Here is a 27,691-nt window from a genome sequence, read left to right on the forward strand (position 1 = left end):
TTCCACCAGCAGAGTAAAAAAGTGTGTTCTTTCTTGTTAGCTCTGTAAGCAATAATTCCCACAACCAACTGTTTAAAATGTTACTGATCTTTTCAGTACTTGAGTATTACGGTGGGTTTTGGGTTTTTCCCTCCATTTGCTAAAAAAAAAAAAATCACATGTTGGTGTAAAAAATCAGCCACAATGAATACATGAAAACACAAGTGAGCAAAGAATTTTGTTTTGCATGTATGTTTGTCGGGTGTTTTCTTTGAGGGGAAGGGCATATAGCATATGTTTTCTTCTTTCTACTTAATTTCTTTAAAAGCACATTGCTTTCTTAAAATAAGTTATATAACTGCAGGAAAAAAACCTCATTGAGTTCTATGTAAATATATATGATTTTATGATAAAAGCACACATTTGCTGCACTGAGAAAGTACTCTAGGATTTTTATTTTTTCTGTCTCAAACAATGTAAATCCTGTACAAATATAAAATAAATGTGTAGTTTATGTATACAATTTAACAAGCATCTCTAGAACTTCTGCTGGTTCACAGAACAATACCTGTAATTCCCTGGGTTCACTTCAGCAACTGTTAACAGATTCTATAATCTGCAATGTGCTCTGCCTTTGCTCTTCTTTTATTCACTATTCATTTTCAGGGCTTGGTTAAGTACAGAGCTGGGTTAAAGATCAGTGGTTTTTCATGTGACACATGCTGGTATTCATCTAATGGCTTGTCAAGACAAAACTGTCCCTGTTCTTGCCAAAATAATAAAAATGACGCTCCACGTCGCATGACAATCAGCACTTCCTTATGGCGAAACAAATCAAGCTTTTGTAATTCATTTATTTTATAGAAAAAAAATGTTAAAAACTGGCTATCCAATCTTGTATGTGGAATCAGGTTGCCATTCTTAAAGAAGAGTTTTAAAATGTTTTGCCCTCTCTTAATTCTAGAGCAACATGTAAACTAGTTTCTAATCAAATCAGAGTTTACCATATAAAAATAATGCTGAAGTTACAAATTCATATGGCATTAAGGTATATAACTTAATATATGCAAATTATGCAGCAGGCTGGACTCAGTCACAGAGGTGGGGGAACCAACTGAGGAAATGTCATTTTTCTTGAGAACAAAGTATGGGACTTGCTTTCCAACATCTGTTGGGCTGTGTGAAATGTTAACAGATGTCTTAAATGAAAAAAGGAAAAATAAGTAATAAAGGAAATCTCTTCTGAACAGATAATCCACCCACATTTCCATATTCCTGAGGAAAGAAGTTGACAGCAACCTTTTTCCCTTGTGAAACCTGCCATCCTTACTTTATTGTGTAAAGTTTCATTTTCTATGTGAAGTTAAGGGGAAAAAATTTTTGACTCACTGTAAAGAAATGAATAAAGTAAAACAGTAATTTCAACTCAGGTTTTCCCTTTGTAAAAAATTATATCATAATTTAAGCTGCCTGTTTTCCCTGGACTCACATATGTAAATAGATGGAAAGACAGTAAAAACTTCACCTCCTCCCACCCCAAAAAAAGAAAACTACACGCACAAAGATGAAACATTACTCTACTATGCTTACATTAACTCTGTTGGCATGGAGTAGGGAGGCGGAAAAGTAAAGAGTAGCTTGTAAGATAAAGTTCTGATATGAAGCCATCTCTACTCATAAACGTACTCATCTTCACAATTAAGATTCACCTATCATTAGTCAGGCATGGTGGCAGGCACCTGTAATCCCAGCTACTCAGGAGGCTAAGGCAAAAGAATCGCTTCAACTTGGGAGGTGGAAGTTGCAGTGAGCCAAGATCACGCCACTGCACTCCAGCCTGGACAACAAGAGCGAAAACTCCATCTCAAAAAAAAAAAAAAGATTCACCCATTATTTACACCTAGGTCCCTGCACTGTCCCACTGGCTCCTAATTTCCTTTCATTACCATACTTATAAGAGATGAAACACTCCTCTTACAACAGCCAAGTGCTCCACAGCAGTAAAGTCTGATATTCATGAAAAATTTTGGAGAATACTAGTTGGATCCCCGTATTTAAACTTTAAGGAACCTGGACAAATACTTTCCTAGTTAACAATTCCCTTTTGTGTTTCAATTTATAGATGATCTAGCCAAGCCTAAATGTAGCAGCCTTTAATTCCGATTAACATGTTGATGCATGCATGCCAACTACTGGATCTAACCTAGTGCCTATCTGTGAATGAATGAACTAGACACCTATCTGCTTCTATACGTCTTCCTCTTTGGAAACACCTATATTCTATTGCTTATTCTCTTAAAAACCTGGGACATGAATTTGGGTTAACAGCTTATAGATGAACAAATTCAAAATGCACTTATGGGTCTTTACAGATTCAAATAAGGAAAGAAAAAGCTTATGATTTTCAGAAGATTTTTCAGGCTGGCAATCAGAAAAAGCTGATTGCCAGCCTCAGTCACTGGCCTCTCTCTCATTATAAGAGTCCTTTAGAATTACACATGTTACTTCATATTTACAACTCTACCTTCTCCAGATGGTTCTGGCCACCTTGACTGGGCATTTCAACATAGAGAAGGCTTCATCAGAACAGCCTGAAGATTTCAAGGGGCAAGATCATGGTCCAAGTTGCAAATAAGACACGAAGGCATGCCTTCAGTTTTTGGTTGGTTTGCTTTTTGCCAAAGTATTGTGAGTACTATATGGTCCAATGTTTACACATAAGAACATGATATCCGAGCCCGTGACAAAAAAAAAAAATAATAACCACTCACCTACAGGGAGGGAGAAAGTTTGTGTACTGAAGACTTCATTACATGCCCTTAGAACAAGAGAGGAAAATAGGCCTTCTAACGTAAGGTTGGAGGAGGACCCAGGGTCAAATCACTTTAAACAGTGGCACAAACATCCCCCATAACTAAATATTATCTAAAAGCTTCACCCTTCTCAGCAAAAGGGAGAAACTGGTCTAGTTGACACGTGTGTCTCTACCAACTAAAACAATCAATGTAATACAGTATCTGCTGACAGCCTAATCAGGGCCTCAGTTTCATAGAAACACATCAAGGAAATATCCAAAAGCCATAATCCCTTGATGCACTACAAAAATTTTAAAATAAAAGGATTTGAGTAGGTATGGTAGACGAGATAGTTTACAAAATGTTAGGGAAATGATGAATCCTTAGACTCAAGATATTTGCAGATAATAAAAGCAGCTGAGGTCAGCATGAATCTTGTGCCTACAAAAGGTCAATTTACCTACCTTGTTTTGGTTTAAAAAAAGAAAAAGTGACTTTATTAATCTTCTCTCAAGTCCAAACAGTAACAGTGGCTTCTTTTTATCAAACCTATATTCAATGTTTTATGAGAACATCTAGAAGGAAAGAACCAGTGATGGCTTTACTTAAATGAATTTAAAACAAACAAACAAACAAAAAACTGGCTAGGGGCACACACAATGGGAAATTACTTTAACATGAACATGAAAGTTGCAAGAATCACAAAGGTAATGTTAATTTCTTTGTTTTTTTGTTTTTGTTTTGAGACAGGATCTCTCTGTCTTCCAGGCTGGAGTGCAGTGCTGCGATTTCGGGTCACTGCAAGCTCCACCTCTTGGGTTCAAGCAATTCTCCTGCCTCAGCCTACCAAGTAGCTGGGATTACAGGCGCGTGCCACCACCCCCGGCTAATTTTTGTACTTTTGGTAGACGGGGTTTCACCACTTTAGCCAGGCTGGTCTTGAACTCCTGGCCTCAAGTGATCTGCCCGCCTTGCCCTCCCAAAGTGCTGGGATTACAGGCGTGAGCCAACATGCCCAGCTAAGGTAATGTTAATTTCCTTACTTACTTCCTTCTAAAGTCTGTGGGCCAAGAAGCTTGCAGCCTCAGTAAAGGTGTCATAATAATGGTTAAAATTATTGTCAGAAAAGAAGATTGAGATTCACCAACATCCAGGAAAATCATGTTGCAGGCCAGGTGCGATGGCTCACGCCTGTAATCCCAGCACTTTGGGAGGCTGAGGCAGGTGGATCACTTGAGGACAGGAGTTCAAGACCAGTCTGGCCAACATGGCGAAATCCCACCTCTACTAAAAATATAAAAGTTAGCCAGGCACAGTGGCACAGGCCTGTAATCCCAGTTACTCAGGAGGCTGAAGCAGGAGAATCACTTGAACCTGGGAGGCGGAGTTTGCAGTGACTCAAGATCGTGCCACTGCACTCCATTCTGTTTTTTTTAAAAAAAAAAAAGAAAGAAAGAAAAAATAAAATCATACTGCAGGGCAGAGCTCAGTACCTTACAAAATTATTGAAAAACTCAACACTGCCTTTAGAATTATCACAGAAAAACAGCAACTCTAAAAATGATACTCCCTCATATGCAATTTACAAACCTAAAAAATAAACTTAAAAAATAAAATCCCAGTATAAAGTTTCAAAAATGTTTATAAAACCAGAGACTATTTTTTATTATTATTGTTTATTATTATTATTATTTTTCGAGACAGAGTCTCGCTTTATCACCCAGGCTGGAGTGCAGTGGTGCGATCTCAGCTCACTACAACCTCCGCCTCCCAGGTTCAAGCGATTCTCCTGCCTTGGCCTCCTCAGTAGCTGGGATTACAGGCGTGTGCCACTATGCCTGGCTAATTATTATATTTTTAGTACAGATGGGGTTTCACCATGTTGGTCAGGCTGGTCTCCAACTCCTGACCTCATGATCTGCCTCCCTCAGCCTCCCAAAGTGCTAAGATTACAGGTGTGAGCCACTGGGCCCAGCCTATTCATTTTTTTTCTTTTTGAGATGGAGTTTCACTCTTGTTGCCCAGGCTGGAGTGCAATGGCACGGTCTCAGCTCACCGCAACCTCCGCCTCCCAGATTCAAGCAATTCTCCTGCCTCAGTCTCCTGAGTAGCTGGGATTACAGGTATGCACCTCCATGCCCAGCTAATTTTGTATTTTTAGTAGAGACAGGGTTTCTCCATGTTGGTCAGACTGGTCTCGAACTCCCAGCCTTAGGTGATCCGCCTGCCTCAGCCTCCCAAAGTGCTGGGATTACAGGCGTGAACCACCATGCCCAGTTCAGCCTATTATTTTTTAAGTGATAGGATCTTGCTCTGTTGGGGCTAGAGTGCAGTGCACAATCATAGCTCACTGGAACCTCAAACCCCTGGCCTCAAGCAACCCTCCCATCTTGGCCACCACACCTAGCTTTTTTTTTTTTTTTTAAAGATGGGGTCTTGCTATGTTACCCAGGCAAGTCTGGGAACTCCTACCGTCAAGCAATCTACTGGCCTTGATAGAGACTATTTATATGCATATATATTTAAATCGAAAAATGTTGAAACAAAGCAAATGTTCATGAACTTAGAGATTGTCTTCCAAATTAAGAAACCCAAAAGATGCCAGAAACCTATTAACGGCAAGTTAAAAATATGAACACTTAACAGGTCGCTTAGAAGATCTGCACAGTGATTATCTTTGGTGGAGAAGAGTGGCTGGGCTAAGGGACACTTTTGGGGCTCAGGTAGTGTTATGTATCTCCATCTAGTTGGTGGTCCTGGGTATATTCACTGTGTAAAATTTATCAGGCTGTACGCTTTTATTTGTGTACTTTTCTGTAAGTATGTTAAACTTCAGTTTTACAAGTTTACTATTAACACTATTAATATAGTACTACTATTAAAAATAGTAATAACAATAAACTAGCCCTAAAACAGTATGAAAGAAAGAACAGAAAAAGAGAAGTAAGTACAGGTGGGGAGAGAAACAATAGAAGGCAGATACTTTATCACATTCAAAATCATTCAAATAACCATCATTAAATCTACTTTCCATGATTTCTTCAGGGGCAAGAAGTGTTAGGAAGCAAGTAAATATCTGAGTTTCATAGAATGAGGATGAGTATGAAAGACAGTAAAAGAGTGGCAGAAAGAATAGGTGAGAGAAATATCTTAACTAGGTAGTCAAAGCATGCGAGTGTGTCCAAGTAACTTAAAGGGAAAAAAAAAAAAACACAACATACCTCAATTTGAGATGTATCAACCCCACAACATGGGACCTTGAAATATGCTGGCCAATCTTGCTCACTAAGCCTGTCCTCTGATTTGTAATTAAGGCTATGTGGAGGTGGAGTAGGCCCAAGGTGTGCCTATTGAGAGATTGGGAAAGGAAATTACATATGCCCAGACAGTATTACTTAAAAGCACTGAGTACATCAAAACTTCTTTTTAAGAAATTGCAAATATAACACACCAATGACAAACTAAACACATTTTTTTTTTTTTTTTTTTTTGAGATGGGAGTCTTGCTCTGTCACCCAGGCTGGAGTGCAGTGGCGTGATCTCGGCTCACTGCAAGCTCCCTTCCCGGGTTCACGCCATTCTCCTGCCTCAGCCTCCCGAGTAGCTGGGACTACAGGCACCCGCCACCACACCCGGCTAATTTTTTGTATTTTTAATAGAGACAGGTTTTCACCATGTTAGCCAGGATGGTCTCGATCTCATGACCTCGTGATCCGCCCACCTTGGCCTCTTAAAGTGCTGGGATTACAGGCATGAGCCACTGCACCTGGCCCTAAACACAGTTTTAAAGAGTTAATAGTTTCTAAGGCTGATAGTAGCCAACCGCTAAATAAACTTTGGTGAGAACTAAAGTAACAAAGTGGGAATAACTGAATAATTTGCTAATTGATAATGGGTACACTTTTGGCCTGCCTAGCTCAATTTCTTACTCCGTTTTCTTCCACTTAATATGACACTTTTAACTGCTGTTAGGGAATACTAATCACCGCCTCCCCACCCCTCTACCCCACTCCCTTGCCAAGTACAAGAAGCTGCGGAGAACATAAAAGTTAAGACATATTCCTTGGTCACAACTGTACAATCTAGTACAGGAGATAAGCCATGAACAAAACAACCTTAACAAAAACAGAATGGGAAATGAAATGAGCGCAGAATTCCACAGAAACTTAAGAGATTCCTTCCAGCCAGTGTGGTTTTTAAAAAAAAAAAAAAAAAAAAAAGCTTCTACGCTGAGGCAGGTTTTGCTCTTGCACTGAGCGTCCGGATTATATTCCTAGAGAAGTAATACAGTTTGACTGGAACTTAAGGGAAGATGTACATAGAAGAACAATGAATGAAATGGATGTAGTGGTTGATAGGAACTATTATAAAAGTAAGGGCCCTATACTCCACTACAAAGAATTGCTATTTAGCCTATTATCCACCAACAGTCTAAACTACTAAAAGCTTCTCAACAGCAGTAACATCTGATCACTATTTTACTCCAAGAAGATTTATCTGGCAACAGTATGACAGATGGATTGAAGTGTGAAAAGACAAAAGCGGGGTCCAGTTAGGAAGACATTAAAATAGGCTGGGCACGGTGGCTCATGCCTGTAATCCCAAACTGTGGAAGGCCAAGGCGGGCAGATCACCTGAGGTCAGGAGTTCAAGACCATCCTGGCCAAAATGGTGAAACCCCATCTCTACTAAAAATACGAAAAAAAAAATTAGCCAGGTGTAGTGGTGCATGCCTGTAGTCCCAGCTACTCGGGAGGCTGAGGCAGAAGAATCAGCTGAACACAAGAAGCAGAGGTTGCAGTGAGCAGAGATTGTGCCATTGCACTCCAGCCTGGGCAATAAGAGCAAAACTCCAACTCAATCAATCAATCAATAATCTGGGTAAATTACTGGCAAGAGGGCTGGAGAAAACAAAAAGGACAAGATACAAAAGATACTGTGAAGATAAAATCAAGGGGACCAGAATGACTGTAACAAATGAGAAGTGTCAACAATGACACTAAAGTTCTAATAGTCTGAGCACAGGAAAATGGTAGCATTATCAACAGAAAGGGGGGTGAACTATTTTGTGAGAATATGTATCAGGTTCAGTATGGGGAAACAGCAGATCATGCAGATAACCAGGCAACTAGAAATGTTACAAAACAGACTGACACTGAAGTTATCACATTCAGCAGCCATCTACACAGACCTGACCCAAGAGATAAACAAGTGGCCAAGGTCAGTATCTCAGGGGATACCCATGGTTATTAGGGGAAAAAAAAGAAGGAACAGAGTTAACAGGAGCATTGTGATTGTCCCACGTTCCACATGATAAGGGAAAACAGTTGACAGAAGATAGGATGCTTAAGAGCTTTAAATGATCTAAAACAACAAGACTTATGTTTAGGGTATGGTTAAAACCAAGTGAAATACTAAGTAGAAGCAAATACAGTAAGAACAAACCAAAAGGCAAGGGAATAAAAAATACCAAAATCAGAATAGTGCTTAAGGATGGAATATGGGGAAAGGCGGATGGGGAGATTGACAGTGAGTGACACAGTATAATTTCAATGGTAACCCTAGTCTTCAGATGTGTTTGTACATATTAGTTCCTAAACTTGGGTCAATGGGTGTTCAACATACCATTCTTCATGAATATTTGTGGCTGAAATATTTTATTAGGCTTTGTGCCATAAGAGTGAATGTCTTTGTGGATTGATAGGTATACAGAATCCACATTGCAGAAGAGTTAAGAAGTAAGCAAATTGTGAAGACAAAGAGGCAGAAAAGATAAAATATTCTTTGGAGAAATTCTGCAAAGAAATCAAGTAAGAGAAACGTGGTCTGGAAAGTTAGAGGAGCTCGGACAGGTTGTGTTCATAAGTTGGCAGTTTGTTTTTCACTACAGGGAAAAAAGAGACTATCACAGGCAAAGGGGACGAAGCCAGCAGAGAAAAGGATATTGAAGATCTAAGCCAGAGGGAAAATGGTATGAAAGGGTCCGAGGAGAGTATATGATAAAGAGCACAAATGAAAAGGGTGCCCCTGGAGGGAGAAAAAAGAAACCCTTTTTTCCCCTCAGAAACCAAAGGTAAGAGATACAGAAAAAAAAAATCTGTGGTTAAGAAATACATATATTAAAACTGCTCATGTTAGAAAACCAGTTTATTACTAGTCTCTTCCATTAAATTGTACACTTCTTAAAAGGGACAGAATTTTTATTTGCTAATTCACGGTCTAACAGGGTGCTCAATAAATGAGAAAAGTAAAGATGGGGCTATGTGGTGAGGGAGACCTGATAGGAAGGAATCGAGGAGTACCAGAAGGAAGAAAAGGTTGGGTCCAACTGGAAAGGGTAAAGTGAAACTCTGCTATAATCCCAGCATTTTGGGAGGCCGAGGCGGGCGGATCACCTGAGGTCAGGAATTCGAGACGAGCCTGACCAACATGGAGAAACCCCGTGTCGACTAAAAACACAAAATTAGCTGGGTATGGTGGCGCATGCCTGTAATCCCAACTACTCAGGGGCCTGAGGCAGGAGAATCTCTTGAACCCGGGAGGCGGAGGCTGCGGTGAGCCGAGATCACACCATTGCTCTCTAGCCTGGGCAACAAGAGCGAAACTCTGTCTCAAAAAAAAAAAAAAAAATGAAACTCTGTATCAGTAAGAAATGAGTAACAGAAATGGCAAATAGCAGAACTCAGCCTGGATTCCCACAAAAGCGTGAGAAATAATAAACAAGCTGACTGGGTCCAAGAAAGTATAGCTCAGAGTTCCCAGTTTGGGAAGTGAAATACTTAGAACCAGCAAGGAGTTCTCAACACAAAGAGAAAAATACCTTGCTCTAAAACATACACCATGCCAGGTGCAGTGGCTCACACCTGTAATCCCAGCACTTTGGGAGGACAAGGCAGGTGGATCACCTGAGGTCAGGAGTTCAAGACCAGCCTGGCCAACATGGTGAAACCCCGTCTCTACTGAAAATACAAAAATCAGCCAGGAGTGGTGGTACACGCCTGTAGTTCCGGCTACTCAGGAGGCTGAGGTACGAGAATCACTTGAACTTGGGAGGCGGAGGTTGCAGTGAGCTGAGATCACGCTATTGCGCTCCAGCCTGGGTGACAGAGTGAGGCTCTGTCTCAAAAAAAAAAAAAAAAAAAGACAATAACACATATACCTTGATGGGCAATACTATGTTATAAATCACCGTCATTATGCAGCATTCTCATAGTGTATAGTTCTTATGAAGAAAATAAAGTAAAACACTGAGAACTGATTTTGGATGAAATTAGTCTTTATTTAGGTTTCCCCAAATTCAAAGTGTTTAGTGTGTAGCGTTCTAATGTCTATGAATTTATTTCTGGCTAGGAAATTCCCCAAAGCCAACAAAAATCAAAATACTTTATGCTATGTCATCTATGTGATTTGAACAAAGGCATAAAAGATGTGGAATAATTTCACTTCATTAATAAACATAAGACAAAGCTGAAGAGAGCCAAGTTCCACTCCTTATTGTCCGATTCCTGTCTCCAGAACTGCAATTGTGGTCCAAAGTCACAGCAGCTTTCTGCCCAATTAGCGAGGTCTGCATTAGCAGAACTCAGTACTTCTAGTCCAGAATCCCTCTAGAGAGCAGGGAAATGATGGGTTCCATCACCTGGCCAACATCAGCAACCACCAGAGTCACCTTAGGGACACAGACAAAGACATTCATCTACTGTACTGGCAGCCTCTACAGTCTGCCTTCCTAACAGAGTCCTTTCTGTGAAGACCACTATCTAAGTGACCTGTCATAGAGCTTTATAAAGCAGCATTAATACTGTGGGCCAAAATCAGATTGATCTTTGAGCTTCGTGGTCTCCTGTTGTCAACAGTGCATTATAAAACCAATACTAAATACTTTATAAACAGGTCTCCCTACAGTATATTAGAAAAACAGTGCATATTTCATGCCCCATAGTTAGGTAGCCACATATCCATCAGACAAATAAATTATTTATTAGGTGCTCAGAAGTGCAATAAGAGTCAATAAACTAACTTCTGGATACTTATAAGCTACTATTTCACTGGAAATTGTACCTGAATGAGAAAACTGTCTCACTAACTGAATAGGGGTGGAAATATCTCAGCTCTCTCAAGTGTACTGTCAGAAGGAAGCATAGGCCTCATGAGTGAGAAAGGACAAAATCCCCACACCCTGAAAAAAGTCCTAGTTATTAAATTACAAAGAAAGCGTCATCCAACCCTATGCTCGTTTCTTTTCTCTTGTGTATAGATTCCCCTGGTTCTACCATCCTTGGAGACAGCTCAGGGAAATAAAAATTGGTGGAAACGTTTCTAACACACCCTGAGTCAGGCCAGATGACAACCACCAATAATGGTTTGCATTTGACATCTCCAAAGAAACTACACAATGACTTGAGTGTACAAGCTTTCTGCTACATGCATAGCATAGAATTTCGAATTTATGAATCTAGGGTTTAGAGTAGACTTTTTTCCCCCCATGTTTGGTTAAAGCTCCTAAGCCTACAGACACCCTGTGCTCTGTCCAACATTATAAGGCATCTCTTTCCTGGCTCTACGCCTCTGAAAGAGGACCTTCCATTCTAGAATGTATTCCAGCCCTTCGAGAAGAAGAATTTCTTCAGAGGGAGTTATTTCTCAAACTATCAGAGGCGTGGACCTTTGTGTAGTATTGTGGGTGTCATGGTTTCACATGTTGGCCACATTAATACCGGAAAGCAAGCATCTGTAACCCACAGCTGTGTGTGCTCCAGCCCCAAAGCACCCGCAGGGCTGATGCCAATGCAAACCGCTCTTCCCATCCCACATCTGAACCACACTGGTTTTCTTCAGGAGCCAGAGGCTGAGATACAATTCTGAAAATGAAGGTTTAGGGTTCTTTCCATTCACATGATGGGTATAGGGTGTTGAGAGGAATAGTGCCAGGTGCACTGGCTCCTTTTTTCTCCCCCATTCCCTACCAAGTGAATAAACCATAAAGAGGCTTATCGTGTCAAAGGGTATTCAAAAATACCCCAGGGAAAAAACCTAAATGGATAAATATGTAGATTTTGTTCACACTGTTCTCAGTTTTTCCCCCACCATCTTATACTTTTATTCCTATAGGCTGCAGTTATTAAGGTTGAAAAATATTTTATGTCGGTAGGAAAAAGTGGAACTAAAGGAGAAACATGGGAGAGACTTAGTTTCACATCACTTTCTCAAAAAGACCTCCCAAATCCTACAAATAATGAATGCTAATGTAAAAATACAGGAGAAGACTGGTTTCTGTATTACTTTTGCTACTACAACCACTACAGCTAAGATGATTATTCATATTAATGAGTTTGGTATGTAGACAAACTATAAAAGACGCAGTCTCTGACCTCAAGTACTTATCTCTGTCTTTTGGGATTTACTCCTCCTGCTAGATTTACTTTTATTCTTCATACCCTTGCCCAGAGGAAGTGATCATCACTCAGGACTTGGAATATTTCCATGGGTGGGGTTTAAATATGACAATGAGAAGAAAGAGAACTTTTGCCCTTGGACACAGACAACGTTGGCCCCAAAGCTCAGGATGTCTAGTTTGTGGCAAGGAGAAATATAAACTCCCTGTGAAATTTTTACACTGATCTCACTGAGCTTTATCAGAAAAACTGTGTAAAATGTGGAAGTTTGTAACATTTCAGTGCTTTATCACATCATGCCCACATATGCAAACAGTATCACTGTATGTGAATGAACTAATAGTAAACAATTTCTCTTCATCCTTCATAGTGTTATTTACATTTTGTGTGTGTGCTTATAGCATATATAGAAGAAATACATCCAGGAAATCAATTTTGCCAAGTGGTTAAGTGTCAGAGTTCTGCAGTGAAATTTCTTGGATTTGAATAACTGTAGAGCCTTTTACTAATTGTGTGATCTTAGCAAGTTACTTAGCCAAAGTTCTTCATCTCTAAAGTGGAAATAAAAGTATCTGTTCACAGAATTGTTGTGAAGATTAAACATTTTTATTAGTGCAAAAGGTTTAGCCAAGCACCTAGCATACAAGTACTAAAATATCAGTTGCTGCGTATGTATGTGTGTGAAAAGAGATTTCAAGGTAGAAGCCCACAGGCCAAGTTTGGCTTCAGATGTGTTTTGCTTGGCTCCTCCTAAGTGAGTGTGTATGAGTGTGCATATGTTTAATTAATGACCAACATGTAAAACACAATAAATTTTAAATTAAAATATGGATGTTCAGCTGCTGAGGGAATGGGCAGGGAGAGGCAAAAGGTGAGGCGTTAAAGAATTAAAGATACGGCAAGAGAAATGTATATTCCTTTGTGACAACAATCAACAGGGGAGGAGTAGAAACAGCTCTCTGCAGCACATGCTTTCATTTTATACCCTACCAGGTTCTCGCACTTCCTTTACTTGCCTGGCCACTATTGCCATCTAAGTTCATGACCCCTGGCCTACAAGCATCCATTAACTTAGCATATATGGAGAGTTCATTCACACATAAATGAAAGTCATATTTAAATAGAGTATCAAGTACCAAAATGTTTTCTATTATGCCTGCCTCTAATGAAAATAACAATGAATTGCATTCCATTCCTTTTGCATTTTCCTAAACCCTATATTGTTTACTGTAATATATATAAGGAATAAGTAAACCCATTACATGTGATTGTATCAGGGGCCCTGCTGCAAGTACAGACATGGGCTTTGAGACAGCTATTTTTTCAGTAACAGTGGTTCTCAAATATATTTGCTTTAGCTAGGGGAGACCTTTTTTGAAAAGAAAAAAAATATTGATATTGTAAATATATGAAACAAGTAGTATAAAGCCTGGACCCCTTGGCTTCTGCAGCCTGACATACACAGAATTGTAAGGTCATACCAAAAAATTTTAGGAAACAGATCTAATCCCACTGCTTTACAATACAATCAAGGAAACTGAGGCAAAGTCAAATAATAAACTGGTAGCAAAGCCTGGACCATTTTTCAGGAATTGGTTCTCCTAACTGTGTTGACACCAGAGCCCAAAGCAGTCACCCAGGAGGTTGATAATCTAGTAGTATACCAGATTTACTCTTTGTGACTTGTGAGAACTGACTATTAAATTTTTAGGAAACTTGCAAGCCAGTTGACTTCATATTGGCCATGTTGAACCTGACTGCAATCAGCGTCAGAGCCCCCTACATGTAACTCCATAACCTTATTAAACTCACTTTTGTTCTTTTTTGTTTGTTTGTTTTTTGAGTCAGGGTCTTGCTCTGTCACCAAGGCTGGAGTGCCGAGGTCCAATCTCTGCTAACTGCAACCTCTGCCTCCTGGGTTCAAGGGACTCTCGAGCCTCAGCCTCCATAGTCACTGGGATTACAGCCATGTAATCCCACCATGTCTGGCTAATTTTTGTATTTTTAGTAGAGACAGAGTTTCACCATGTTGGCAGACTGGTCTCGAACTCTTGGCCTCAAGTGATCTGCCCTCCACAGCCTCCCAAAGTGCTGGGATTATAGGAGTGAGCCACTGCGCCTGGCCTAAACTTTTTTTTTTTAATTAAAAAAAAATTAATCCATGTAATTGAAAAACAATTATACTTTCCAAGTAACATATATTAAAACATCTGAAATTCTTTCCATTTTTAAAATATACAAAATATCACACCACACAAAGAAATATAAAGTATACTATGAAAGTATAAATTACTAAAATTTTACAAACACAACCACTGCTTGAGATGTTGACATTTGGCCAAGTTAGGCATCTTCACAGGGTACATAAATAATTAAGTGTTTGTCCTTGTACCCGCTTCTAGAGATTTGAGAAATTTCATAAAAAGTATGAAGGCGGCCAGGCACGGTGGCTCAAGCCTGTAATCCTAGCACTTTGGGAGGCCGAGACGGGTGGATCACAAGGTCAGGACATCGAGACCATCCTGGCTAACATGGTGAAACCCCGTCTCTACTAAAAAATACAAAAAACTAGCCGGGCGAGGTGGCGGGCGCCTGTAGTCCCAGCTTCTCGGGAGGCTGAGGCAGGAGAATGGCGTAAACCCGGGAGGTGGAGCTTGCAGTGAGCTGGGATCCAGCCACTGCACTCCAGCCTGGGGGACAGAGCGAGACTCTGTCTCAAAAAAAAAAAAAAAAAAGAAAAGAAAAGTATGAAGAAAACCAAGCCAGACTCTTAGGAGTTACAGAATAAATCTACACATAAATGTGGACTTCTTACTACGTAAAAGACACTGTACGTTTTTTTTTTTTTTTTTTTTTTTTAAAAGGGAGTCCCCAACTGTCACCCAGGCTGGAGTGCAGTGGCCAGATCTCAGCTCACTGCAAGCTCCGCCTCCCGGGTTTATGCCATTCTCCTGCCTCAGCCTCCCGAGTAGCTGGGACTACAAGCGCCCGCCACCTCGCCCGGCTAGTTTTTTGTATTTTTTAGTAGAGACGGGGTTTCACCGGGTTAGCCAGGATGGTCTCGATCTCCTGACCTTGTGATCCGTCCGTCTCGGCCTCCCAAAGTGCTGGGATTACAGGCTTGAGCCACCGCGCCCGGCCTGACACTGTAAGTTTTATAGAAGATACATACAATTACAGTAAAGTCTCAGCATCCAGAGCTCTTAGGAAATTAATCATTCTGGATGGGCACAGAGTCAGGGAGATGGAACTTTATTGAGCACCTGTTGTGTGCCAGGTACTATGCAAAACATAAAATATTTTTTCATTCATTCTTCATAGGTCCTATGAGATAGGTATTATTATTCTCATTTTACCAATAAGGAAATCGAAGCTAAGAGAGTTCAGTCACTTGGCCAAAGTCTTATATTAAGTATCAAAGTGGGAATTCAAGACCAAGTTGGTCTGATTTCAAAATATGTGCTCATCCAAATATCCAGCATTGCCTCTTCAGGTTTCTACCATTTTAGACAAGAATTTTCTGAAAAGGTGCTGCATATTACCCTGTTTTAAGCAGGACATCTCTTTCTTGATAATTAAACATCAATTAATATCTTTAGGCTTCTAAGTGCTTAGGGTCTCCTATTTGACTTGGCATGGGAAAGAGGAGCTCTGGGAATGCCCTATTTTTTTTAATTCAACAATCTACCATTTTATCCTTTCATAGTTAGTTGTAATTATTAATTGTTTGTCTAATATTTGCTTTCTTCCCAGCTCTAGAATTTGCTATTTTATTTTACTATGAGTCTTTCCAAGGGAATATTAAGTAGTCATTAAGAAGAATGAAAAAAACTGTTAAGTACAGATAAGCAACATCTCCAAACAAAACATGAGTAAAAGACAAGATGCAGAACAGTAAATACCATGTACTATCATTGATGGAGAAAGAGAAAAACAGGCGAAAAAGAGAATAGAAAAGAAAAACTGAGGAGGTAACAAATACTTCTAAATTGGGGCTAAGCTATTGCTAGAAATACCTTTAAGGATCTGGCAAAATAAGGCTGGGTATGATGGCTCACGCTTGTAATCCCAGCACTTTGGGAGGCCGAGGCAGGAAGATTGTTTGAGCCTAGGAGTTCAAAACCAGCCTGGGCGATATGGCAAAACCCATCTCTACAAAAAATACAAAAATGAGTTGGGCATGTTGGTATGTGCCAATGGTCCTAGCTACTCCAGAGGTTGAGGTGGGAGGGTCACGTGAGCCCAGGGTGGTCAAGGCTATAGTAAGTCCTAATCGTGCCACTGCACTCCAGCCTGGGCAACAGAGTGAGACACTTTATTAAAAATTAAAAAAGAAGGAATCTGGTAAACAGAAAAAAAGGAGAATCTGGCCAGGTACAGTGGCTCATGCCTGTAATCCCAGAACTTTGGGAGGCCAAGGTGGGTGAATCACTTGAGGTCAGGAGTTCGAGACCAGACTGGCCAACATGGTGAAACCCCATCTCTACCAAAAAATACAAAAATGTAGCCAGGCATGGTGTCAGGCACCTGCAGTCCTAGCTACTCAGGAGGCTGAGACAAGAGAATTGCTAGGACCCAGGAGATGGAGCTTGCAGTGAGCCAAGATCAGGCCACTGCACTCCAGCCTGGGCCACAGAGCGAGACCATCCCAAAAAAAAAAGCAATGGAACATTTGTTTTCTCTGTGTAAGCTTCTGTACTCTTTTTTTCACTTTTTACACTACATATATATATGTATGCAATTAACAAAATGAAAAAAAATTTAATATATCATGATGGCCCTGAAAAACCAAAGAAAGTTTTGGAATTTTCAGGTTCTAAGCAATATATGGGGGAATGACTATCTTAGAAGTTCATTATGTAAGCTTGCAAGCTTCGTTTCATTCTCCAGGATGCTCAAAGCACAGTTCCTACCTGCTTTTCAACTGTGTTCATATTAGCCCAGTATGAATATTTAAAACAAAGTCCTCTAATTTCACATCATTTATAGTATAGCTAGAGAGACTATATGTAAATGTACAGGTTAAATAAAAGATGTAAATAACCGCTCTCTTACAAAAGTAGAAGTCTACAAATCAGTACATGTGTTGTTAGTTATAATACATCCAGGAGTATATGTTATTTGCTTAAAAGAGCAGGTTGGGCCAAGATTCTTAGACTAAGGAGAATATCAAAAGGCAAAGAGAAGACACCATTCCAAATGGGTGGGAAAGCACAAATAAAAGTATAATAATCCCAGCACCTTGGGAGACCAAGGCAGGAAACTCAACAGCTTGAGCCCACGAGTTTGAGATCAGCCTGGGTAACAGAGTGAGATCCCATTGCTACAAAAAAATTAAAAATTAGCCAGGTGTGGTGGTGCATGCCTGTGGTCCCAACTACTCAGGAGGCTGAGGTGGGAGGATTATTTGAGCCTGGGAGGTTGAGGCTGCAGTGAGCCACGATCATGTCACTGCTCTCCAGCCTAGGCAAGAGAAAGAGATCCTGTGCTTAAAAAAAAAAAAAAAGTAAGTGTAAGGATGCACTGTTCCTTGGATAGATGCAAGATATTAATTAATAAGACATGAGATTAGAAAGAGAATATACAGGCAAACTGCAGAGGCCTTGAAATTTGGACTTCAAGTTTCTGAACACAATAGTTAAGTAACGGAAGTTATGTTTCATCTAGGAATGGTGTACAGAATGCAGCAGAAAACAGACATCGAAGCCAGAAGTATTAAATTAGGGGATTTGTTTGTATTCAAATATCCCCCTAGAACGTAAGCTCTAAGAACGAGGAATTTCATCAGCTTTATATTCGTTTATACTGCATGCATTTACACTTGAAACTACAGTAGACACTAATAGGAAATGGATAGCCCATCACAGAGCATGAGGACCTAAACTAGGTAATTGTGAGAAATAAATTAACAATTTAGAGTTTTGTTTTCTGTTTTAAAGAATCTACGAGAACTGATGCCTAAATTAATTTTAGTTCTAAGGGAAAAGAAGCTAATTAGAAGATTTCTAGTTGCAAAAATGGTGAAGGCAGAGATATAATTTGATATTTATATTTGTACCAATACATGTACTATACAGTTAAAATATTTCTACCTAAAAATATTTTCTGAAATTGAAAATGGCTGAACAGTAAAATTAAGCTCTATCTTCAATTCTCTACCATATACTGCTGACTGGCATCACATCCAACAGCATATGGCTTCACCACTGATCTCTAAACTAGTCATGTCATTCCCCTTACAGAGCCTACTTTTGCCTTGCATTATGGGGATGTTATATGTAATCTATACATTTGACCAGGGGATCATCTATCCTGTCAGATGGGAATGGGCATCCCTCCAGAATGCCTGGCATACCCAACGAGCAAATGTAAGAGATCTCTCAAACAAACTCTACAATCTGCCAGATTTCTACAACAGAATATCTTTCTTACTTAGGTCCCAAGTTCAGTATCTCTGAATTAGACCATAACACATTCTTGCCAAAACCGCTGCCACCCTGTTTCAACTTTTTGTTAATGAACTATTAAGCCTCCCACTCATCAAGGCTTGAAAGCAAATTCATGCCTACTTCACCACTATATTCTTACCATGATTAGCATGCTGCCACATATTCAGAAATGTTGAAAAATTTGGATGAATGAATGAACACAAGATGAATAAATGAACGATTACAGTAAGACAGAAGTTTCTGGGCTAGGGAGATGAATTCAGTAGATGCTTCCATTGACTGGTACCTCAGCAGCGATGGCAGGCATTGCTAACCGAGTACAGAGTTTTTTCTTTTTTCTTCTGGCCCACCTCAGACTCTCAAAGCATTCATCAACCATCAGTCTAAATTCACCCACAAGATTAAATATATCTGTCATCCCAGAATTATACCTTTTTTTAACATTCCAAATTGGTATCATTTAAAAAGCTTTTCCAGGTAAGCACAAGGAAAACATTTAAAACATCACTGAAGTCTAAAAAAAAACCTACAAAACTGTGAAAACTTAATTCTAAAATATTCTCTTCAATCGTATTGAAAATGGTTTTAAAAAAAATCCCTAGTATACTGCGAGCACTAAAGTACTGGATAAGTAAATGTAAACTAAGGAGCTCATGCATTCTCCATGATGGATTCAGCACACAAATGTTACATGCTTTCAAGGAAAACACAGTATCATATCTAAGAGATCAGCAATGAACTCTCTCAAGAAAAGTCTTATCTTTGTTCCCTTTCAAGACATCTCCCTATGTCTCAACTTCCCTTGCATTGCAGATTAATTTTTCTCAAAATAAAAGTAAATATCAAACACTGAAGAGTCATAAATCATATAAAAAGTTATTACATTTTTTCTAGAAATATAAAGCTGCTATCCCAAGCACAATAATATGTATATATATTTAAAGATTTTTAACAATTAGTTTCAGGCGGGTGTTGTGGCTCACGCCTGTAATCCCAGCACTGAGGCGGTTGGATCACTTGAGGACAGGAGTTCAAGACCAGCCTGGACAACATGGTGAAACCCCATCTCTACTAAAATATAAAAATTAGTCAAACATGGTGGCAGGCGCCTGTAATCTCAGCTACTCGGGAGGCTGAGGCAAGATAATTGCTTGAATCCGGGAGGCAGAGGTTGCAGTGAGCCCAGATCATGCCTGGGCAACAGAGCAAGACTCTCTCTTAAAAAAAAAAAAAAAAAAAATTCATCTTAATAAGATGAAGATCCAATTTTTCATGTACTATAACTTGAACTCCCTAGCTGAAGACAAAATTAACTGTTGTCTGATGTTTCTAAGAATTTTTTTAAGAAATTACATCTTTTAAAAAATAAGAGATCCGACGATAAAGTGGGTTTACACATTTCAGATGGTAAGCTGTTTTGGCTCATTTTGTTTTGTTAAGTTATGTTTTACTAGTGCTTGAACATAATAACCAAATACAAACTACTATGAAAAATTAAAGGCTACAATATTTGCAAATGCTTTCACATCCTTTTTAGATAGTCCAAAGCCTACTGCTTTAAATACAATTAACTATAACCTGAAAGTTTAGCTTCAAGGCACATTTAGACTATATCTTCACAATATTAAAACAACTGATCAATGAAGTCAATGTGTTTGGGGGGCAGTAGTAAGTCAAATGAGACGTTTCATGCTGTTGTACACAAAATAACCAGCCGACTGAAGCTGTGAATCAGTCATTTAATCTTAGAAGTAAAATTCTTATGCAGTCTTAGAGAACAAGTCATTCTTACAAATTACTTGGCAATCACACATTTTAAATACAGCCTCTCAAATTGCTAGCTTTTCTTAATGACACACAAGTCATAAAATAATCTGCATAGTTTTCTTTTTATTCTAGATTCTCTCTCTAGAAACATATATGTCATCAACTAAACAAAATCTCTTTTTAAAATAAGAAAGAAAATACAACAACTTGCCGTATTTGTGCATTCCAAACAAACTACAGGAGTGTGAGCTGGCGCAGCCAATGCTAAATGTGTTCCACATGGTTACTAGGCAGTAAGTTTTGAAAAAGGGAGAGAAAATCTGACACTTAGGGTTTCTAAATGAATACAGTGCACTACATTCACTCTCAGTTATGATTCCGGATGCACAGTTTAATAGTGATTAAAACTTACAGAACTGCACAGAGCCTAATGTCAGGATGGTTCCATGTCCTTCAACATCATATGAATATCCCAGGTCAAATATAACATGACACTAAAGGTCTGGAAGCAAAGTGGATGACCTGAAACTGTATTTTAACAGATCTCATTGACTCCTCTTTTCAATGAGTGTGGGACAGACACAGCAGTTTGAACAGTAACAATGGCTGTTAAGGTAAAGCTTAATCCCAAACATGTAAGCATAAAACTACATTCTTCAAAAAGATTTTAGAGTGTATTTTATTAAATCCTGAAATGCATGTCCTGGTACATTTCTATATAAATTTGATTTACAAATTCCAGTGAAAATCTGCCACAGCTGGCAGAATAAATTACTGCAATAAATCATTATTAAATAACTGTAAATCTTTGTAATGACATAAAGCCTAACTTTTAAAAGTATGCAGAAGTGAACATTTGGTTCAAGAAAAGCACTCTTCACACGGGAAAGCAAATTACAAAACTTACCATGCCAACACTACAATGTGATTCAGTGACTAAACAGGGAAATAAAATTCACATAAATAGTACTTAAATCTACAGTGGAGTTGTGTTCACTATTGCATCAAAACAAATTGTATGGCAAGGGGTAAACAGATTCAAGTTTTTAACAGTATCAATCACACTGCCAACGGGTAAGTCTTACATGTACAGATGCATCCAATATTTTGTTAGACAATAAAAGCATATTCCAGGTATCAATCAGCAAGCCCAGTTTGTCCCTTCTCTGAAGCTTCATAAATATTTCTTTAAAATAATCTATTTTTCCACCACCACCCTCTCTTCCATATAGAACACCATCCTACTTCAAAATAAACATTAAAAATGTCTATACAGAGTTCTATGCTTTTTGATGCGGAGCAGATGGGTAGTTACAGTAATCCATTACTTTAGATATCACTTGAAGTGAATCACACTGAATGTCTGTGCCTTACTGAGTGCTCCAAAGCCTCCATATGTCAAAGTGCAGACACTTAGTACTTGTGTCACAACCAACGGGGTCCATCGCTCCAGCCCAGACGGGCTCCAGCAAAGCGAGAGGCCTTAGAGTGCCCGCTTACAGCCCGTGATTGCTGCCCCTGCCTCTCAGGAAGGGTAAATTATTAACCGACACTCTCAGAACTGTCTAAAATAAACTCATTAGAACTGTTAGTCTACAGAATATGTCACACTGCCAGTTGGTAAAATCTTTGTCCAAGGTATCACTGCCTACTATTGTTTGTATTTATCTTCAGCTCACAGTCAATCATCATAAATCAAATGTCCCTGAGTGCCATTTCTACCTGTTTTCCTACTTGCCAAACCCCAGTTCCCTAAAGTATCTCTGGATAAGAACCTTTGCCTCCTACGCCAAGTGCAGAATTTATCAGTATACGAGTCTGATTCAGGAAAGCTGCCCCGAACCCAACAAACTTGCAAACTGAGCTGTCTGATATAATAAAGAGCAAAGGTCATTGCGATTTTAATCCAGATCAAAACGTTTTTGTAAATACAAATGGGAGGGTCTTTCCCCCACACCATATTTCATTTTCCAATTATAGGTTCAGTTACAAGTTCAAATAGCCATCTCTTTTTCTTTTCTTTTTTTTCCTCTTTTCTTTTTGAGACAGAGTCTCGCTCTGTCACCAAGGCTATAGTGCAGTGGCACGATCTCGACTCACTGCAAGCTCCACCTCCCAGGTTCAAGCGATTCTCCTGCCTCAGCCTCCTGAGTAGCTGGGATTACAGGCACCCACCACCATGCCCAGCCAATTTTTGTAATTTTAGTAGAGGCAGGCTTTCACCATCTTGGCCAGGCTGCTCTCGAACTCCTCACCTCAGTTGATCTGCCTGCCTCAGCCTCCCAAAGTGCTGGGATTACAGGTGTGAGCCACCGTGCCCGGCCCCAGCCATCTTGTTTTCAATATGCAGCAACTGATACATTAAGGTAATTATTAAATGCATCCACCCAGGAAGCACTTGAGGGCCACAGTCAGGTATTTCTTCCCAACAAGATACTTCCCCCTTCACCTCCACTTCCAATCTACACAAAGCCATTCTCCGCATATCGCCCACTCTCATGGGAGAGCAAAGCATCTGTTCTATGGCCTCAAAACCTGACACATTCCACACCAAATAAATACACCAGAAAAAGGATATCTGACTCTGTAAAAAGGTATAAACATCTAGAAGTTATATGTGGAAACAACTGAAAATATTTCCAAATAAGCAACAGTTCAAAAAAAGAGAGCAAGACAGCATGAGAGGTGACATGGCCTCAAAAGGAGGGAGGCAGAAGCACACAGGGATGCAGGAAAACAGTCCACAGGAGACCCAGGGGACTGAAGAGAATGCATAATCGGTGAACAAAACGAAAGGAGGCTGTGGGGGGAAACCACCTCAGAACATACCCTATTGACAGAAAAGGGCAGGAGTCTAGATTACAAGAGTAGGTGACATAAAATTTTAGCTACATTATCCAGGAAAAGTAGTCAAAAGATGAAAACGTCAACCATTGCTGTGCTTAACCATTAGGGTAATATCCCTATGCTAACTATGTGATTATATGACAAAAAGGGATGACCCCCTCCTTTCTTCCCCATCCCACCGTTCCATGTCCCTAAGCTACCCAGTCCATTCCCAGGGTTCAGTACTACCCGTTGACGGCTAATAAATTTCTATATTCGGCCTAGATCTCCCTTCTCCACTATGAATGCACTCCTATCATTTCTGGAGCAGTGTCTAATAGAAACTTCAAACTTGACATCTTCTCAAGTGCCTGTCTTATTACTTCTCAAATCTGCTCCTCCTCCAGGGCTGCCCACCTCAGTAAATGGCACCATCTGCTATTGAGGGCTTGGAAAATGATTTTCTCCATTTATAAAAGACCATTTTATCCTTCTCCGCTTTTCTTAGGAGTGTTTCCTTGGAGACATCGTGAATCTGAGTCCTTACTCTAACCTCTGGAACAGAGATAAATCTCTCTAAGGATTAAATTCAGTCTCCAGTTTTTAAAATGTAGAGATAAGTCTAAGTCATGTGCCAAACCAACTCTAGATATGTAAAAAACAAACCTCTGGGATTAGTTCAAGTGTCTCTCATGAGATGTACAGAAGACTATCACAAGGGACAACCCTTTCTTTGTCTCTCAAAGGGATGAGAAGTTATTAAGAATATACTTTCTTCTGCTGTTCTGTATTAACTGTGATTTTGTCCCCAACTTCATAGCCACTTTTGAGATATGTTATATACCTGCAAAATCTTTTTATGCCTACTCAATAATAAATTGTATTCTCTCTCTCTTCTCTGTGGATAATAAGTATTTTTTGTTGACATGATTATTTTATTTCCCCAACTACCTCTCCCTGCCCCTCTGACACCCTACATGCAGTCAATCTCCAAATCTTTCTAGTTTATCTCCTAAGTATCTCTGGATCTATCCTCCATTCCTCTCTCTATTACTCTGGTACAGACTATCATATTTTGACAGTTGAAACAGTCTCCTACCTCAGCTTCTTGGAGTCACCTTTTTCTCCCTTCCAATACATTCTTCAAATTGCAGCTGAGTTTCCAAAATCATTTAAGAGGACCCTGTTAAGATTTGATCTCTGCCAACCTAATCATCTTATCAGCTTCTCACAGTGATCACAGATTTTCTCTCTGCTCCAGTCATTCTTTCTTTGCTTTAAAGCTTTTATTTTCCTTATTCCTGAACCTCTCCCTTGCCTTCAGAGATGGTTTCTTAAACTAGACCTAGGCCGGGCGCAGTGGCTCATGCCTGTAATCCCAGCACTTTGGGAGGCTGAGGAGGGGAAATCACAAGATCAGGAGATCAAAACCATCCTGGCTAACACAGTGAAACTCCGTCTCTACTAAAAATACAAAAAAAAAATTTAGCTGGGCATGGTGGCGGGCGCCTGTAGTCCCAGCTACTCGGGAGGCTGAGGCAGGAGAATGGCATGAACCCAGAAGGCGGAGCTTGCAGTGAACCGAGATCACGCCACTGCACTCCAGCCTGGGCAACAGAGTGACTCCATCTCAAAAAAAAAAAAAAAAAAATTCCTAGACCAAAGAAGGTAATTATCTATTCCTAAAGCACCCTGTACTACTTCCCAACACCGGTAATTATTTAATTTCTATCTTCCTTATGGGTCAATAAGCACCATGATGGTAGAGCTCTTTGAACCTATATCCCCAGTGCCTAGTACAGACTCAATAAATACTTCTGATTGAATGTTCCAACATACTAGCCATGAAAGTAGACAAGCAGCTTAAAAGCTACTTAAAAGCATGTAGATTTACCTAATTTATTACACACATTTACCATGATCTTAAATCTCTTGCTATATAGTACAACATCTTGAATCCTGTCATTTTCTAACTAAATAGTAAACGATTATCTGAAGAATCAGAATTCCCCATCACTACTGCTTTCTGGCTACCACCAGTGTCCAGCTTATCAAGACAGAGATGAACTCACTCATGCCCTGGCGCTTGAGTCCAATAAACCCTTGAGCAATTCCTCAACAACTGTCGAACATGACAAATAGAAATGTGAGAAATATCTGTCAAAAGCTTGGAGATATTTCTTAGGACCTAACACAATTACATTCCTACATTTCCTTTAAGCCCCTTTCTCAAAACTCCATTGTTAACAACATCATTAACAATGGATCACAAACAATTTTACTGTTTCCAACAATTAACGACTGCCTACTATATCCCTGGTACAATGGTAGCAAAGCAACCCTTGATTTAAAAAAAAAAAAAAAAAAGCATACTTGCAAGGTCGCATCAAGTTCATTCTGTTATTTAAAAGCAAAATTAATTGCAACAATCCATTATAATGAAGTCTTATAAATTACAATTTTTTATGCAACCAAACAGCTTTTTGTTCCTTTACAGTATTTAGAGAGTTTGGTGATAACTTTATTCAACAAATTACGAACACAAAGCAAGGTACGTTTTCTACGTGTACCCTAAAAAATTACCACTAATTTAGTGGCTTAAAACACAAAGTTCTTATCTTACAGTTATATTGGTCAGAAGCCTGACAGGTCCTACTGGGCTAAAGTCAAGGTGTCAGCAGTGCTGCCATCCATTTAAGAGGCTCAAAAAGAGAATCTGCTTGCTTGTATTTCTCAGCTTCTATCTGCCACCAGCATTCCTTAGCTTAGGGCCCAGCTGCTCCATCTTCAAAGCCAGCAATGTTGGAGCTCTCTTACCATTCTTCTGTGGTCATCTCTCTCTGACCACAGCTGGGAAAAGTTCTCAGCTTTTAATGATTCATGTGATTAGATTGGGTCCACCTAGAAAATCCAGGATTATCTCCCTCATCTCAAGGTCCTTAACATTAGCCACATTTGCAAAGTCCCTTTTCTTTTCTTTTTTTTGAGATGGAGTTTCACTCTGTCGCTCAGGCTGGAGTGCAGTGGTGCCATCTTGACTCACTGTAACCTCTGCCTCCCAGATTCTCCTGCCTCAGCTTCCCGAGTAGCTGGGACCAGGCGCACACCACCACACCCGGCTAATTTTTTTATTTGTAGTAGAGACAGGGTTTCACCATATTGACCAGGCAGTTCTCAAACTCCTGACCTCATGATCTGCCCGCTTTGGCCTCCCAAAGTGCTGGGATTACAGGCATTAGCCACCGCGCCCAGGCGAAAGTCCCATTTCTTATGTAAGATATATATTCACAAGTTCTTAAAAGTTGGACATGCTTGGGTGGCCATTATTCCATTGACCGCACAAGACATACAAAAATTTTAGGTTAGCATTCTTACACTGAGAATTAATAGCATTTCTAATTATACGGTATTTAAAATCTGCCAATTTAATATAAGGCTAAGGCACAAAATATCCATCAATCTTATCATCACAATAAAAAACCTTTGAAGAATCAACTGGTTTTATTTATACTCACAGATGTAAAATTAAATCAACCTTTTAAAAAATATTATTTAAATTCTGTTTCATTTGAATGGGAAAAGTATTCTACGGTCAAAGTTCATGTTTTTGTTATAAACACAGATTCCTAAGGAAATTTGTTCTGATTTTACCAGTGACAAATTCCAGGAAACTAATTCATTTAAAGTGGGTTATAACACTTAACCTCATGGTTATCATTTTCAGTTCACACCAAAAAGCAACGTAGAGAAATGGATTACAAGTTACTACTCCAATAGCTGGCTATAATCTCACACTTCTATAGTAAGAAAGATATGATTTTACACAAAAATCTAGGCAATTGGAATTGAGGCTTATTTCATTAATTGCTTTTACTATTTTTGTACTTTGTTATGATAAGGATCTTTTTCCACAGAACTCAAGGACCACAAATTAATTTTGTTTTATTCAAGAACAGTATGTTTTCGGTATAGATATTAGAAAGGACTTTAATGGAAAGTATAGTAAGTTTTAAGACTTCAGGAGGAGAAAAACCACCAAATATATTTTCCTTAATTTTTTTACTCTGAAATCTTACCATCTTGATAGAATATAAGTTTATAAACTGAAATGGAAATTATCAGTATCTATATGAATCAGTGTTAAATCCCTCAAAATACATAGGAAGAAAAAAGGAATACTAAACATAGCTTGAAAACAAATCAAGAGAATAATCATTCTTACCCATGCCATTTATATATAATTCCGTTTTATTGGTATCTATTTTAAATCTGTGAAGGCATTCTACAATCACAATTGAAGGTAGACATCACATAAATATCATAGAATAGCTCAATTTCTGGGGACAGAAACTCTTATGGGCTAAGTATTCTCTGAACTTTCTTTGCAGTGAGAATGTATAAGAAATATCTATAATGATACTTCCATGGGGGAAGGCAGGGCAGGAGAGGGCCCTATTAAAGACCATCTAAGTATACCACC

At 39.3% G+C, this 27,691-nt stretch overlaps 1 protein-coding gene across 1 annotated transcript in view; it reads right to left on the reverse strand.

Annotated features, from left to right (window-relative positions):
* BNC2 (basonuclin 2) overlaps positions 1-27,691 on the reverse strand; it is a 458,860-nt gene that overhangs the window by 321,021 nt on the left and 110,148 nt on the right. Inside the window, 1 exon segment of the mRNA XM_031654267.1 lies at positions 5,996-6,121. Coding sequence (XP_031510127.1) covers positions 5,996-6,121 — 126 coding nt within the window.

The sequence above is a fragment of the Papio anubis genome, chromosome 13 (assembly GCF_008728515.1).
Source record: "Papio anubis isolate 15944 chromosome 13, Panubis1.0, whole genome shotgun sequence".
NCBI lineage: Eukaryota > Metazoa > Chordata > Mammalia > Primates > Cercopithecidae > Papio > Papio anubis.